This window comes from Anolis carolinensis, unplaced genomic scaffold, assembly GCF_035594765.1.
Source record: "Anolis carolinensis isolate JA03-04 unplaced genomic scaffold, rAnoCar3.1.pri scaffold_11, whole genome shotgun sequence".
Lineage (NCBI taxonomy): Eukaryota > Metazoa > Chordata > Lepidosauria > Squamata > Dactyloidae > Anolis > Anolis carolinensis.
In genome coordinates, this window is record NW_026943822.1 from 15,018,899 (window position 1) to 15,036,390 (window position 17,492).

The 17,492-nt window shown below is 37.1% G+C and overlaps 1 protein-coding gene across 1 annotated transcript; it reads left to right on the top strand.

Annotated features, from left to right (window-relative positions):
- Positions 1-10,349: 10,349 nt before the first annotated feature.
- LOC100558237 (nicotinamide riboside kinase 2) lies at positions 10,350-17,195 on the top strand. The gene is made up of 8 exons (XM_003228878.4): positions 10,350-10,585; positions 12,884-12,974; positions 14,544-14,589; positions 14,802-14,985; positions 15,456-15,527; positions 15,898-16,004; positions 16,590-16,681; positions 17,034-17,195. The coding sequence occupies exons 1-8, from the start codon at positions 10,560-10,562 to the stop codon at positions 17,037-17,039; spliced, it is 624 nt and encodes a 207-aa protein (XP_003228926.1). The 5' UTR covers positions 10,350-10,559; the 3' UTR covers positions 17,040-17,195.
- Positions 17,196-17,492: the final 297 nt, after the last annotated feature.

Here is a 17,492-nt window from a genome sequence, read left to right on the forward strand (position 1 = left end):
GCGGCCCATCGAAGCCATTTATCCGGCCCCCACGGCACAAGGGCAGAAGGGGGTTGGGCTAAATGACCCAAGGGGTCTCTTTTTCTCTTACAACCCCTATTATTATTATTAACATTGAGGCTGGGTGGCCATCTGTCAGGGATGCTTTGCTTGTGCTTATGGTGCACAGAGGCAGAAGGGGGTTGGACTCAATAGCCCAAGAGGTCTCTTCCAACCCTCATTATTATTATTATTATTATTATTAATAATAATAATAACAACATTGATTCTGGGTGGCCATCTGTCAGGGGTGCTTTGCTTCTGCTTTCAGTGCACAAGTAAAGGTTTTCCCAGTCCAGTTGTGTCCAATTCTGGGGTTGGTGCTCATCTCCATTTCTAAGCCAAAGAGCCGGCGTTGTCCGTAGACACCTCCAAGGTCATGTGGCCACTGGCGTGACTCCTTGGAGCTCCTTCTCACCGGAGCGGTACCGGTTGATCTACTCACATGTGCATGTTTTTGAACTGCTAGGTTGGCAAAAGCTGGGGCTAACAGTTGGCGCTCACCCCGCTCCCCATATTCAAACCTGCAACCTTTCAGTCCGCACTTTGAGCAGCTCAGCACTTTAACATGCTGCACTACGGCATTCAGTGGGTTTCTATGATGCGCAGTCCTCAAACATCTATAGCATACTGGCTCTTTTTGAATAAGTGTAATTTCATTGTACAGTGATGAAGTAACTCAGCTAGTTTGAGATATACAGTAGAGTCTCGCTTATCCAAGCCTCTGGATTATCCAAGCCATTTTTGTAGTCAATGTTTTCAATATATCATGATATTTTGGTGCTAAATTCCTAAATACAGTAATTACAACATAACATTACTGCGTACTGAACTACTTTTTCTGTCAAATTTGTTGTATAACATGATGTTTTGGTGCTTAATTTGTAAAATCATAACCTAATTTGATGTTTAATAGGCTTTTCCTTAATCCCTCCTTATTATCCAAGATATTCGCTTATCCAAGCTTCTGCCGGCCCGTTTAGCTTGTAAGTGAGACTCTACTGCAGGGGTCCCCAAACTAAGGCCCGGGGGCCGGATGCGGCCCTCCAAGGTCATTTACCAGGCCCCCGCCCTCAGTTTTATAATATAATATATTGTATATACATATAATATTGATAATAAAATTATAATGTAATACAATATAACACTAATAATAATACCATATAATAATATTAATTATATATTCTATATTACATATAATATTAATAATAATATTACAGTATAGTGGTATAGTTCAATAAAGTAATATACAATGCTAATATTGTGCTATGCTAATAATATAATACATTGTATGTACATATAATTTGTAAGCCACTCTGAGTCCCCTTTGGGGTGAGAAGGGTGTGATACAAATGTAGTAAATAAATGCAGTAAATAAATAAATAATAAATAAATACATTTTAGCCCAAAGTCTGAAATGACTTGAAGGCACACAACAACAACAGCAACAACAACCCTAATTAACTTGACTATTTCATTGGCCAGAAGCAGGAACACTGCTTCTGGCCATTGAAATCCTGATAAATGTATGTTGGTTAAAATTATTTTTATTTTTAAATATTGTATTGTTCTTTCGTTGTTGTTGTTGTTGTTGTTGTTTTTGCACTACAAATAAGACATGTGCAGTGTGCATTGGGATTTGTTTGTATTTTTTTTTTTCAAATGATAATCCGGCCCCTCAGCAGTCTGAAGGATTGTGGACCGGCCCTCGACTTAAAAAGTTTGAGGACCCCTGCTCTACTGTATAGCCAAGAGGGGATTCTAACCTCAATCATAAGGTCCATTTATGTTTTTTGAATACGTTTTAATGGATTTTAACTGAATTTTTAATACTGTTATGTCTCATTCTGTTTTAATGTTTGCATATTTGTATATTTAAAATTATGTTATCGTACTTTTAATATAAGCTGATTTGAATCTCTTTCAGAAGAGATCAAGCAGGGCGTAATGTAATGTTTTAATTGGTTGATTTTAATGTTTTTATTTATTCATTGATGTGTGTATACATGTTGCCTTTGTGAGGCCACCTTGAGTCCCTTTCGGGATTGAGAAAGGTGGGCTACAAGTATGATAAATATAAATAAACATAATAATAATACACCAGTAGTTCAAGGATGGGAACAGAGTTAACACCTTGAAACAGCAACAGATAAGAGATTATATAACAAATTGCCTTAAGCAAATAGCTTAGATAAAGTTATTTCAGTGATTCCCACAACTGCCATCAGCACTGGGAAGGTGTAAGGAGAGATTGTCCCTATGTGTTTTGCTGGCACATGCGGCTAAACATACTGCATTACTGATCTGTTAGGACTCCTGCCTGGCCCAGCAATTAATCTGTATTAAGGTCTCAATTCGGTATTAGTTCAAACCAGAACACAGCCATTGAATCTATTGCTGAATGTTACATGGTTTTCCTCTAGTTGTTTCAGATTTATAGGTTTAAGGATTTTCTAGCTGTAGAAACACTGCAGTAATAAGTCGTGATGCAACAGCACTCTGGACCACCATCAAGACATCCTTAATGTTAAGACAAAATGTGAGCTTTCCAAATTATTTAATTTATATAGACAGTTTGATTTCAACCAAAGCACCAGTACAGTTCCATTTAAATGTATGATGATCTGCCACACCGTCTCCTCTGTAATGCACATGCTAGACTGTTGTATGGGATACAAACTGATCGTCAATGCTTTTGCCAAGTGTTCTGTATTAAAATACAGTGTTGTTCTTAGCTATGATCTGGGGCAACTCTTTTTTCACAATACAGATTGCAAGTATATACGTTCTTAACAGATACAGATACATTTGTGAAAAGTTAAGACGGATTTATGTTTAAAATAGGACACAGATCACTAATTAAAATTCTGTTTTAAAACTCAAGGTACTTTAGTTTTGTCTTTAGAACAAAACTGGACTCATTGTCTACTTCCAACTGATACTGGAAATGTGTTTTAAAAATATTTCAGCCCTCTGCTTTCACTTCATGCAGCTGAAACAGATTGTTTGAACACCAAGGTTGGGATCCTTTTGGTTTACATTGGATTGAAATACGCAGCAGCTCTTGCTAGTGGTGATAAAATTCAACAATGTAATCCAACAATGCCTTGATGGCTGCATTACATTAGTCACTGCTTTAACACTTAATATCACAGTAACGGCACGCTTTGTTTCCAGGCGTATCTTATGAGTCATGGAGTCATGACTCAGTTCTCATGAATAACAAACATGTACAGTATTTACTGAGCCCAAACTTTCAGTCAAGGGCAAAGAGAAAAGGAAGTTGATCGAAAAATCAGAAGGCATCCCTAAATCTCAGTTTGAGTTAGTGTTCAACACCAGCAACGGAAGACACAATAGGACTGCACACTGCAGTTGTTAACACAAGTTTTAAAGTTTTGGACATGTACAATAACTTTACCAGATTGCCACTCCTCAGCTAAAAGTAAACCTTTCTAGAAATTTAGTATGGCAGTTATAATCCCATCACCAATTCCTTGAATTCGCCATCAATTATTTCTAAATTTTTTAATAAATATCCTCACTAAACTCTTACTCTTCCAGGCAGGTTTACATTGGCATTACTGCAGAGCAATACTGTTCCAATGATGTCACATTTCTCAGTGCTGGATTAGAATTTGAGATATACCATAAGCCTAGACTTCTTGATTACATGATATACAATTCCAAAAATGTGGCCAGATTTTACCTTCCATCATTTCTATTCAAATAAGGGATGTAATTGTGTTTATAGAACATGAAGAGCGTTAGTAAGTTCTATAATATTTCCAGTATATAAATGTTTAATATGCTGGTATATGATTGTGCAGACAATATTCCAGAGATCAGGGAATATGCCTTAAGCCGTTACATACCAGAACTGGCCCCTCATTCAAACACCCCCTTTAAACAGGTTCAAGTAATTAATGGCTGTATTTAAATTAAGTGCAGTAGGTCCCAAACTTTTTTCCTACAAATGTTCCTGCAAAGTTTGGTAACAACTTGATCATGTTTTAGAATTAGAGGATAAATTATCTGGAAGGTTTCGATGGAAGCCAAATTGACCATTTCCTTTCTAGAACCCTGAAGAGATTAACAAATTCATGAATTGAGAATTGCAATTACCATATTTTAAAACATGGTTTCTACATAGTATTGTGCCCTTAGTGAAGACTGAGATGGCTTTGGAGCAATCAGAAGTGCAGCCTAAATAGTTCTTCATAAGGTTTGCCATTCATTTACACTTTTTAACTATAGCAGAAAAATTATAAATCTTGAATACAATAATTTATAAACAAGATAATCCAATTATATTCCTTAAAGTCGCTTTTATCTCAAAGCATAACATGCCAGAATTGGCTCCCCATTCAAACATCCCCCCTAAACATGTATACTTGTAGAATTGTTGTTATAGCCTCCTTTGGAATTCATCCGTTCCTGAAGCTGCTCAACCTAGAAAAGGCACACTGTGTTACAACTGTGTTTGCATTCATAATCCTGTTTGGAAATTTTTGAGATTATTAATAACACATATACTGATATATAAGTCAACCTTATGTATTAGTCAATAAAAGTTAAAGGAAAAAAGGAACAGTCACTGGGTAAATCTGGGTAAATCATGTTCATTATCATTCACAAAAGCTTGTGCTAAATAAATCTGTTAGCCTTACAAATGACTCAAGTTTCCTTTAAAATATATATACAGTGTAATAGCTGAATTAAATGTTTGGCATTCTACATATTAAGACATGTGTTTTTTTTATTTTTCAGATTCCACATACTTACTGATGGAAGATTGTTGGCCATGTCTTTTGCCCCAACATGGGTAATATGTACGAAGTTCATGGGCTTTCCTATCATATTTCTGTCAACTTTTGGATGCTTCTTCTTTAGAATGCCAAAAGATGGAAATAAAAGGGGTCTTATGCACATTTGATAAAAAACAGTCATAGACATTAACTATTGTAATATATATCAAAAGGTTCTGATGTGGTTAACATGTAGAATTAGTGTTGAAATATATTTTAATATGTGTATTTTTATAGTGATTATAAAAATCACTATAACCCACCACAAGCCATGAGGGGAGGCAGGTAAGAACATATTATTATTATTACAGTAGAGTCTCACTTATCCAACACTCGCTTATCCAACGTTCTGGATTATCCAACGCATTTTTGTAGTCAATGTTTTCAATATATCGTGATATTTTGGTGCTGAATTCATAAATATAGTAATTACTACATAGCATTACTGCATATTGAACTACTTTTTCTGCCAAATTTGTTGTCTAACATGATGTTTTGGTGCTTAATTTGTAAAATCATGACCTAATTTGATGTTTAATAGGCTTTTCCTTAATCTCTCCTTATTATCCAACATATTCACTTATCCAACGTTATGCCGGCCCATTTATGTTGGATAAGTGAGACTCTACTGTACTATTATTATTACTATTATTCTTTACTGCTATGTTTAGCTATACCCTAACAGCAGTGAAATGGCATCATAATAATTCACCGCCTGACTGAGTTTGTTACCAATTTCATCATAATATTATAGTTAACACTACCATTTATTTACAGTCACTGTTTTTCGTTTTGTATCCTTGCATACCCTCGGTTGCAATTTGGCAAGTACGGTTCCCATAAATCCTCTATTCTCCTATTGTTTCTGCTGCTTTTAACATTTTCCTGTTTCTCTCTCCTTCTACTTTTCCTCTTCATCCTCATCTTACTTTAATTGCTGCAAAATGAGTTCAAAATGCTAAAACACTTTGCACTCCCACTCAATCTTGCCTTTCCCAGTAGGCTCAGGTATAAGCAAAGTGCTGATACCGCTCCTAGCTTGCCTGTTCTTCCTCATTGTTAACTTTTCCCATCTTGACCATATTCTGCTGCTGCTTAGCCACTGCTGTATCACAAGAACTACTGTAAACTATAAGGTACAGCTGCCGTATCACTGAAATAAAGCAAACGGAATGTCAACTGCTTCTTTCTTAATGCGTTTGTTTTAGAATGTGCTTTATTTTTAAATGAATTGAATAAACTTACCGCCTGGGACTGGTCATCAACACAACAAGTAAAACAAACCAAGAGCTCTGTCATTGCAGTACTCAGTAACACCTCAAAAAGGAAAAGGGAAGATATTTATTAGGCTACAGAATGTGCTACAGAAATTGCCAAAAAAAAAAACCTTTGAAATTTATGGGGCTGCCATAAGTCAACAGGTGACTTGAGAGCATACACAGACATATACATTTCCTTCAACAAACCATTACAAACGCACCACCATAGAGCCTCAAAATGCATTAAAATAAATCATGTTATATATTATAAACAATAATAGTAATAATATGTATGAAAAATTAAGTTATCTAAAAGTAAAAGGAAACAATCAAAAGGAACTCACAACCAAATCTGTTCAGTTCGCTTCTCAAATCTCAGCAGACTTGGTAAAAGGGAGGTTTAAACTTGGCAGACACGCCTTATGTAGGAGCCAAGTTATCCAATTAACGCGTTTATTTTCTTCATTTATCTCAAGTGTGTTCCCTCTGATTAGAGCCCTTGCACACATTCTCATTTCCTTACCTCTTCGGGCCTCGTTCCTCAATGCATTTCCTTGGAAGTTAAGTCTTGATTCACTTGGTCCTCCTCCAAAGTCATGGTGCTTGGCCTTCTGAACTTAACTAAGATCCGATTTTCATTCAAGTCATTAACTTTGGCAGGCATCGAGCCTTGACAGCTAATGAGACCTTTCCTTTTAATGATTGTGCAATCTTGCAAATAAGTGGTAACCAATAAAAACTGTTATTCTTTTTCTAGATTACAGTTTGTAGCACCATTTGTTTTTTCAAAAAAGGCCTCACCTGGCTTGCAGTGAAGTATTTCACCATGAGATGGGATACAGGTGTGTTTTCGCCCTTAATGCCTTGTAAATGACTATAAATTTGAGGCTCTGGAAGTCTCTGGCTGAGAAATTGCAAAAAAAAGAGAAGGAGTAGGGCCAGTAGTTATTAAGTTTCAGGTGTTTTATGGTATATTTTAATTTATACTGGCAGGGTGGTTCATTGTAAGGTGAAGAAGATGTCAAATTGGAGTCTTCTTTGTGGAAAGAAAAGGAGGAAAAGAAAATAATATTGTCATAACATAATATATATTATGTATATATTGTGAAATTATAAAAATGAAAAGTTTGACATATATATTTTGAAAGTGTGGAAATGAAAATAAATTTGACACACACACACACACACATATATATATATATATATATACACACACACACACATACATATACACATACAGTAGAGTCTCACTTATCCAACATAAACGGGCCGGCAGAATGTTGGATAAGCAAATATGTTGGATAATAAGGAGGCATTACGGAAAAGCCTATAAAACATCAAATAAGGTTATGATTTTACAAATGAAGCACCAAAACATCATGTTAGACAACAAATTTGGCAGAAAAAGTAGTTCAATATGCAGTAATGCTATGTAGTAATTACTGTATTTATGAATTTAGCACCAAAATATCACGATATATTGAAAACATTGACTACAAAACTTCGTTGGATAATCCAGAACGTTGGATAAGCGATTGTTGGATAAGTGAGACTCTACTGTATATATTATGTAGATATTGTGAAATTATGAAAATGAAAAGTTTGACATATATTTTGAAAGTGTGAAATGAAAATAAATTTGACATATATATATATATATATATATATATATATATATAGAGAGAGAGAGAGAGAGAGAGAGAGAGAGAGAGAGGATGATGTTAAATCATATATGTGTGTGTGTGTGTGATTTTTTTGTGTATGTATGTGGGTACAGTAGAGTCTCGCTTATCCAAGCTAAACGGGCCGGCAGAAGCTTGGATTAGCGAATATTTATTATATCACTTCAGGGGACTCAGGGCGGCTTACAATATAAACATACACATTAAAAACAGTTGTCATCAAATTTAAAAATCCATCAAGATTAAAAATTACAATAAAATTAAGAATATCCATTAAAATATACATAATTATACATTTAAATATACATTTAAGGCGCTTTCCATGTTAATGTGGGGTCTGTCAGTAGGTCATATGTTCTTATCTCATTTTTGCTGTTACTCATGCTCAAATGCCTGGTCCCATAACCATGTTTTTGTCTTGGATATCTTGGATAATAAGGAGGGATTAAGGAAAAGCCTATTAAACATCAAATTAGGTTATGATTTTACAAATTGAGCACCCAAACATCATGTTTTACAACAAATTTGACCAAAAAAAGCAGTTCAATACGCAGTAATGTTATGTTGTAATTACTGTATTTACGAATTTATCACCAAAATATCACAATGTATTGAAAACATTGACTACAAAAATGCGTTGGATAATCCAGAAACTTGGATAAGCGAGGCTTGGATAAGTGAGACTCTACTGTATTTCTGTGGCTGATTTCCTATGGGTTCCCACTTCGAGACAACTGTGACCCCCACTGATGATGGATCTGGACCAAATTTAACACACACAACCTCCATGACTAACAGAATATACTGTATGGGTTTGGGGGGAAATTGCCCTTGATTTTGGGGAATTGTAGTTCACCCACATCCATAGAGCGCTGAGAACCCAAACAACGATGGATCTGGACCAAACTTGGCATGTATACCTGATATGCAGAAAATTAAATACTGGTAGAATTTGGGGGGGGGGGGGGGAGACTGACTTTGTCATTTGGGAGCTGTAGGTGCTGGGATTTATAGTTCACCTACAATCAAAGATCACTGAACCCACCAATGATGGACCTGAACCAAACTTGACACACTGAACCCCCATGACCAACAGAATATATTGGAGGGGTTTGGAGGGGACCCACCCACGTGGGTGGGAGTTGTAGTTCATCTTGCATCCAGAGAGCCCTCTGAACCCCACCAATGACGGATCTGGACCAAACTTGACACATAGACTTGAATGAATCTGTTGCACTTTATCTATTTATGAATTTGTAACTCATAATGTGCACTTTGCTTATCCACTATTGCAACCTCATTGTTTTTAATTCGAAGTTTTAATACTGCGTTTCTGTTTTTTCGGTTATTGTGTATATATTATTATTGGTTTTTGTTATTGTTCTTTGATGTTTCATATTTTATTATTGTTTTGTATCTGATTTTGCTGTAAGCTGCCCCGAGTCCCCTTCTGGGGAGATGGAGGCGGGATATAAATATTATTATTATTATTTTATTATGACACAGCAAATAAGATAGATATGCTGGATTTCGTATCACAAAATCACAAGTCGAACACTTCCCAAGTGTCTAGCACTGTGTGATGTATTTTTGGATGCTGCACGCAGATCCCAGTAGGGTGGCCTTTTGCAGTTGGCAGATCGTAATTTTGTCAATGTCTATTGTTTCCAAATGCTGGCTGTGATCTTTTGGAACGGCACCCAATGTGCCCATCACCACCGGGACCACCTGCACTGGTTTCTGCCAGAGTCTTTGAAGTTCAATCTTGAGGTCCTGATAGCGGCTGAGTTTTTCCTGTTGTTTTTCGTCAATGCGACTGTCACCTGGGATGGCGACATCAATGATCCAAACCTTTTTCTTTTCCACAACTGTGATGTCTGGTGTGTTGTGTTCCAGAACTTTGTCAGTCTGGATTCGGAAGTCCCACAGTATCTTTGCGTGCTCATTTTCCAATACTTTTGCAGGTTTGTGATCCCACCAGTTCTTTACTGCTGGGAGGTGGTACCTGAGGCATAAGTTCCAATGAATATTATTATTATTTTATTATGACAAGCAAACAAGATAGATATGCTGGATGTCGTATCACAAAATCACAAGTCGAACACTTCCCAAGTGTCTAGGGCTGTGTGATGTATTTTCGGATGATGCGCGCAGATCCCAGTAGGGATGATGAAGATGATGATTATTATTATTAGACCTGACATGGCCAACATGGAATACAGGCGAGGTTTGGGGGTGATTGACCGTGGAATCCGGGACTATAGTTCACCTGTTATGTTATAAATTATATTACCGGCTGTTAGGAATTGTGGCAGTTGAAGTCCAAAACACCTGGAGGGCCAAAGTTTGCCCATGCCACACACTGAGAAACGGGCGACGTCTGAGAGACATCAATGTGGGCCTGGCCGGGAAAGGTGTCGACCAATAATAAGCGGCGCCCTACACCATCCTTGTTTCCGATTGGATGTCAGCGCCCACTGGGAGAACCGATGTGAGGATTGGCTGCTTCGAAGACGCCGATTGGCGGGCAAGAGGCGGCGCGGGAGCCAATCAACGCTCGCGGATCCTGCAAGCCAGCCAGCGCGAGGGACTCCTTCTTTCGCCTCAGGCTTCGGAGCTGAGCGGACGCTCGTGCTGCTGTTCCTCAGAGACGATGGCCGCCCTCGTGAGCTGACCCGCGCCTCCTGCCTCTCTCCCTCTCCCCTTCGCCCCCTTCTCCGCCCCCGGAGCCCTCCGAAGAACAGCCTGTGAGGGAAGAAGACGCCGCCATCATGAAGGTCATCATCGGCATTGGCGGGTAAGTTGGGCCCGCGCCCACGTGGCCGGCCTTTTCTAGAACCCCTGAAAGGCCAGGAGGCCTCTAGGAGGGACTAGGCCCGGAATCCTCAAGAAGAAGCCGAGGCCAGTGGGTTTATGTCGAATCATAGTTCATTCACACCTTATATAGATTTATACATCCCTGTCTGGGTAGTCGTTACCAGTGGGTTTCTATTAATATGTTTTATATTCAGTGTATATATTTATATATTCCTGTCTGTGAAGTCAATGCCAATGGATTCCTATTGAATAAGTTTAGATTTATAATCACGGTAATATAGATAGATATTCTCTACCTCTTTCCTAATCTGTACTGTATAAAACTACAGTAGAGTCTCACTTATCCAAGCTAAACGGGCCGGCAGAAGCTTGGATAAGCGAATAACTTGGATAATAAGGAGAGATAAAGGAAAAGCCTATGAAACATCAAATTAGGTTATGATTTTACAAATTAAGCACCAAAACTTCATGTTATACAACAAATTTGACAGAAAAAGTAGTTCAATACGCAGTCATGTTATGTTGTAATTACTGTATTTACGAATTTAGCACCAAAATATCACGATATATTGAAAACATTGACTACAAAAATGGCTTGGATTATCCAGAGGCTTGGATAAGTGAGACTCTACTGTATTTGCACTTTTCTGGCCCACTCCCCTTTTTAGGAGCCAACCCAGGTTTTTATCAAAGTGTGTTTATTGTTTATTGGTATATGTGATTTTATCTGTTTGTGATTTGTTTTTATTGCTGAGTTTTATATTGCTTATTTCATGTAAGCCGCCCCGAGTCCCCTCGGGGAGATGGCGCAGGGTATAAAAATAAAATTATTATTATTATTCCAGTAGATTTCTATTGAATTACCTAGTTCATATTTATGTTCACAGTATATATTTATTTACCATATTTATATTGTAATATTAGTATTATATTGTATTACAAAATATTATTATTAATATTATATGCATATACAATATAACATTATTGTAAATTATATTGTATATATGTATAAAATACATTCCAGTATTAAGACACATATATTCCAGTGTGTGAGATCAATACTAATTGATCTCTAATGAAAAACCTAGCTTATATTTATGTTCACAGTACAGTAGAGTCTCGATTATCCAACATAAACGGGCCGTCAGAATGTTGGATAAGCAAATATGTTGGATGATAATGAGAGATTAAGGAAAAGCCTATTAAACATCAAGTTAGGTTATGATTTTACAAATTAAGCACCAAAACATCATGTTATACATCAAATTTGACAGAAAAAGTAGTTCAATACACAGTAATGCTATGTAGTAATTACTGTATTTATGAATTTAGCACCAAAATATCGTGATGTATTGAAAACATTGACTACAAAAATATGTTGGATAAGCGAGTGTTGGATAAGTGAGACTGTATTGTATATATATTTATATTGTATAATATATTTCTGCCTGTGAAGTCATTACCAGTGGATTTCTGTTGAATAGCCTAGCTCACACTTATATATATTCCAGTGTGTGAGATCAATACTTTATTGAAAAACCTAGTTTATATTTATGTTCACATATATATTCACACTATTATTATATTTATTTATACCCCTCTTTATTTCCCCAAAGGGGAGTCAGAGTGGCTTGACATAAAAGCATTAGTATAAAATTTAAAATATACAAACATTAAAACAGAATTAAACACAAAACCGCTAAAAGATTCAGTTAAAATCCATCAAAACATATTCAAAGTTAAAAACCTGCGTGTCAAGTCAATACCAATGGATTTCTATTGAATAACATAATTTCTATTTATATTTAAAGTATAGATATTTCAAGATATCCCTATCTCAACCACACACACACACACACAGACATATATATATGTATGTATATGTATGTATGTATATGTGTGTGTGTGTGTATGGTAATTGCAGGCTGGGTATCTCTTCTCTGAAATATATATGACGTGTGTGTATAGTACACAAACTCATACAGGGTGTCCCAAATGGCTATGATTTGGCGATGTACAGAAAATGGAAAGGAAGGGCAGCCATTATGCATCTGACAGGAAGCAAGTGGCAGTATTCAGCATATCTTGCATAGCTACTAAATTTAGATAGAAGAACAGGAAGTAGGATTGTCTGCTGAATTTCCCCTCCTCCTGTCTCTTGCCTTCTTCACAACATCTGTCCATCAAAGTTTTTATGCAAAGTGCATCTCCTGCAATTGGCACATGCTAGGTTTGGATCCTGCATATTCAAGTGTTTCTTCCGAATCTCCTGTTTCAGGATCACCAATGGCGGGAAGACCACCGTAACTAACAAACTCATGCAGGCACTGCCCAACTGCAGTGTTGTGCATCAAGACAACTTCTTTAAGGTGAGGCCAGCAACTGAGTTCATATACTCTTTCTTTCCCTAATCCCCATCTTCCTTTTATTAGATGTTATTACTATGCAAATTGCTACTGGAGCATTTCAATGTGTAGATATCTAGATCTGTATATTTTGAATTATAGGGCGCCCATATGGGAAAATTCACCTCTTGGTTTGTGCTGAAACCTGCATTTGTTGTAGCTGTATTGTGCATAACAGAATGAAGTGCTGGTATCTTTAGCAACCTGCAAGGGCTGTTTCACTTACTTTAGAAGACTCCTTTGTGAATTGATTTGTAATTCTAAAAGTGGGTTATGTTTTATGGCAGTTTCAGTGCAGTCAAAAGTGTTTACTATGTCTCACAGAACCCATTTCATTTCTATCTTTATTGTGTCTAAGCAAAAGGAAATTCCTGAGATTTTATCTCAGACTTAGGCCTAAATGTGACTACAACATGATACTTGTGTTTTGGGAGGTTTTGGAAAGGGTCCTTGGTTTTCCATATCCCGTGTAATAGACACATATTCAAGTATGCTTATGTTTATAGAGGATTATATAAATACTGCTTTTTCAGAAGTTTGTCTTGGTAGAGAATTTTAACTTTAAATAACCCAGCAGAGAATAAGATTCAAAACTATGTGGCAGTGTCATGTGGTTTCGTTACAGTGTTCTACTGACATAGAAAAAACGAGACAGGGCACCCAGTTTTAACAGAAGGGATTTCAGTTCAGGATGCTGCTAGCATCTGCTTTCTATAGTGCCCCTTCTTAAACGCTTTTTACAGATAAGCTTGTTCTCAGTTTTACAACTCATTTGTGAATAAAAAAATATTTGTGGATAAAATGCTGCTGCTACTACTACTAATAATAACAATACACCTGGAGACAAGCAGCATGTTCAGGATTTAGGAAGCCATTTTAAATACATCTGTGCCATTGTTTAGTTGGCCTTTGATTTATTTCTTTAACCAAAAGAGACACCTAGTTTGCATCCCAGCTGGTTTGCAAATTATCTCTCTTCCTCCCTGGCCATATTAGCACATGACCTCAGCAAAAGACTATGTGCCTCCTTTGAATTGATTTTTTTTCATGATACTGTTCATGAAAAAAAAATGCTCTTCTCTATCAATAATAATAATACCCGTTTTACTTATAGCTTGAGGCAGTGCACACCATGGTTAAAATACATCCATAAAAGCACAGTCCTAAATGGAGTTTTATGCTATTCAGTCCTGTCTGGTGTCTGAATATTTGCTCTTCTTTAAGATGTATGGCTAATGCTGGGGCACAGTTGTTGTTCTGCAGTCAGTGGATAAGATCCCAGGGTGCTGCTGGTCAGATGACTTTTCAGTTTTGAGAATAAGCTAGGTATGCCTGCTAGTAATGAGATAAAGGCAGAAGTGCCTTCCAGTTCTGTACTACCTAGGTTTATGAAAAAGTCCAGCTTTAATCTCTCATGAAAGCTATTGAGGTACAGGCATGTCTTGTATCGACAGGCATTTTTATCTCTGGCTCTTCTAAAATGAGCGTTGATATCTGTGAGCAGCTCTGCCGACAGTTTTTGTTCTGTTTCAGCCCCAAGATGAGATAGAGGTGGAAGATGGATTTAAACAGTATGATGGTAAGTTCTGTTTATGCCCGTGCGGGAACTAGATGTCGTTGTTATAAAACGTTACAGCTCTGGAACTGGTCTTGTTGAATAGAATGTGAATTGAAAATACATTACAGAATGGAGTATGAGTCAGTAGTTGCTTGACATTAGGGTGTTTCATGCCTCTGGTGTGCAACGTATTTTCCTTTGGACCTCAAAACTTGGCTTCTCTTTCGTCACAGTGATCAGTGCTTTGGATATGGATGCCATGATGAGTACCATCAATGCTTGGAAGAAAAACCCAGTCAAATTTGAACGTTCACATGGCATTAACACGCTCGATACCAGAACTATAGAGGACTCGGGAGATAACGAAGACAGCATCCATATCCTTATTGTAGAAGGATTCTTACTTTATACTTACAGGTAACTAAAAGTGGAATGGTATATATAGAAGGACTATTAATCTAAAAGTTTGTTCTTTTGTTGTATAACCCAAAGTCATTTACATTTCCAAAGGGTTTTTAATGATAAACCTCATCAAAGGTTCTTGAATAAAGCTCAGTGCCAGCAGGATGGAAAAGCCTGTCTGGATCTGTCTCTAGTTTAAAACTAAGACAAAGCAGATTGGAATGAATGGGGAGCTTTTCTTTTGCTGCAGCGGGGAAAGCCATAACATCCACCAAAGATTCTGATTTAGCACTGGTGCTGTGTCACCTACCAATATTCAGGACATTGAACATCCCAAATGCACTGAAGAACACCTAAAATAGTTATTTAGCTAACTGAATGGGTAGCAAAATGACCAAGCATTTCATAAACGATTGTTAGCATTGGTGAACTGCATCTGTGTAATGTTTGGTACAAATCAAGATGCCTTTTCTCTCCTTTCTCAGGCCTTTGATCGATGTCTTTGATGTCCGGTACTTTCTTTCAATTCCCTATGAAGAATGCAAAAAGAGGAGAAGGTAACCCTGTTTTCATAAAAAATAAATGGGAAATATTTTTGTCAAAGTTGCTCTATTTGAGGCTTAGAAGGATCATTTGGGGGGGGGAGCTATATCTGCCCAAACCTAGCCAACTAGGGTGGCCAATAATACACATTGGGAATGGACAGGTAGCTTCTGGGAGCTGTCCTCCAAACAATTTTTCAAGCTCTAGTTCCAACATCTAAAAAATCATTGAATACATAGGCGGATTTAGAATCATGGACCTGTAGATGTGAAAAGGACCACAAGGCTATGGTTTCCAGAACTTCACAGGGTTAAAGCGGTTTCCAAATTTCTAGACTGAAATACAAACTTGAGTTGATTTTTTCCCCTTCAATCTTCTGTCCAGTTCAAGAAATTACACTGTTCCAGATCCCCCTGGTTTGTTCGATGGTCATGTCTGGCCCATGTATGTCAAGCACAAGAAACTAATGGAAGACCTTAACGTTGATGCAGGTGAGCTAAATTGGGTCTCTTCATAAATACAATATTTCATTCAGTCAAGCTGGTAATGAATTGTGTTTCTTTTATATACTGGACCTTCAGTGACAGAAGTCCTCAGGATGATTTAAAGCTACTGGCTGTTACTGTTCTATACCTGATTTGGTTAATGAAACCTCCAAAATTATTTTCACTGTAGTGGCCATTCTATTGGCTTGTTAACAAACTACAAGTCACTGCTGGATTCTGGAGGCAGTAATAGGTTGCAGTTCAGTGTTGTCCAGAAGTGAAGGGTCAGTCAACCCTTGCACATGAAAGGAAGAGGGGCCCTTTCTGTGGTTATGTATGCATTTGCTGTGTAGTTGCAAAATGAGCCATCAAATCATTGAATATATTTGTCACTGTTATGGATATGAAATTATTTCTCTTTGGGCATGACAGCTTTATAAGAGTGTACATTCTTCCTAAGCTTGCATTGGCCTGATTTTACAATACATTGGTTATGCAAATCTGTGTGCCTGTCAAGCATAAAAATAGAAGTACTTAAAAATAACTGGATTATCTCAGTTTACAGAATTGCATGCATCTTTTATGTTTCAGTTCATTTGGATGGGACAAAATCCAGGGAGGAGCTCTTTAATGAAATCTTTGGACATATTCACAACAACATAGAAGAACGGATGAAGATACTGGTAAGAATGGCATTTAGTTTTGAGGATGGAAGATAGGCCATGATCCTACAGGTTTTTGTACTGAGCAATAATATTGGGACTTACGCGAGGAAGTTTAGATACAGTTTTTAAAGCCCGATACATTGAAACATGACTTCATTCAAAATAATTGTATGCCCCTATTTTTTCTTCTGTCATTTTACTTTTCCTAAGTCATGAATGCCTAGTTATCTTTAAGGGGCTGAAGGGGATATCACTGAAGAGATTATTACTGGAAAATTGCAGATTTTCAAAAACTTAGTGGTGTGATTCTAATGCTCCTGCTTAATACATATAGATATATATAAAGTAGTCACTTTTTGTCTTATTACAGAATTAAACAAGACGCTGGTGGATTCTTGTGAAGATATTTGTTCCGTAACTTATTTTTTTTACACATGCCTGGATTGGCAGTAAAGTTCCAACTTCTGTGAAGATTTTTTTTCTTGACGTCAGTCTTGAAAATGTAATCTTGATTAAAAATCGTTTTAACATCCATGTAGTTTGTGACTTAATTTTTATTCATGCCAATCCATATTTGCATGAACAGCATTGTTACAAAGCTGTAATTTTCATTGGTTTCTTCGTCATCTATGTTTAAGTAGATAACTGATTCAAACTGTTCCTCTAGCATTATTGTCAGTTTTTACTGGTTGTGACTGATCATTTTCACTGGAGATGTCAGGGACTGAAGCCAGAACTTTTGCAGAGGCAAAGCGCACACTCAGCTCTGACCCTTCAACTGTAAGGAGATACTCTGTGGGCAAAACAGACAGCTGGGACCGCTCCCATG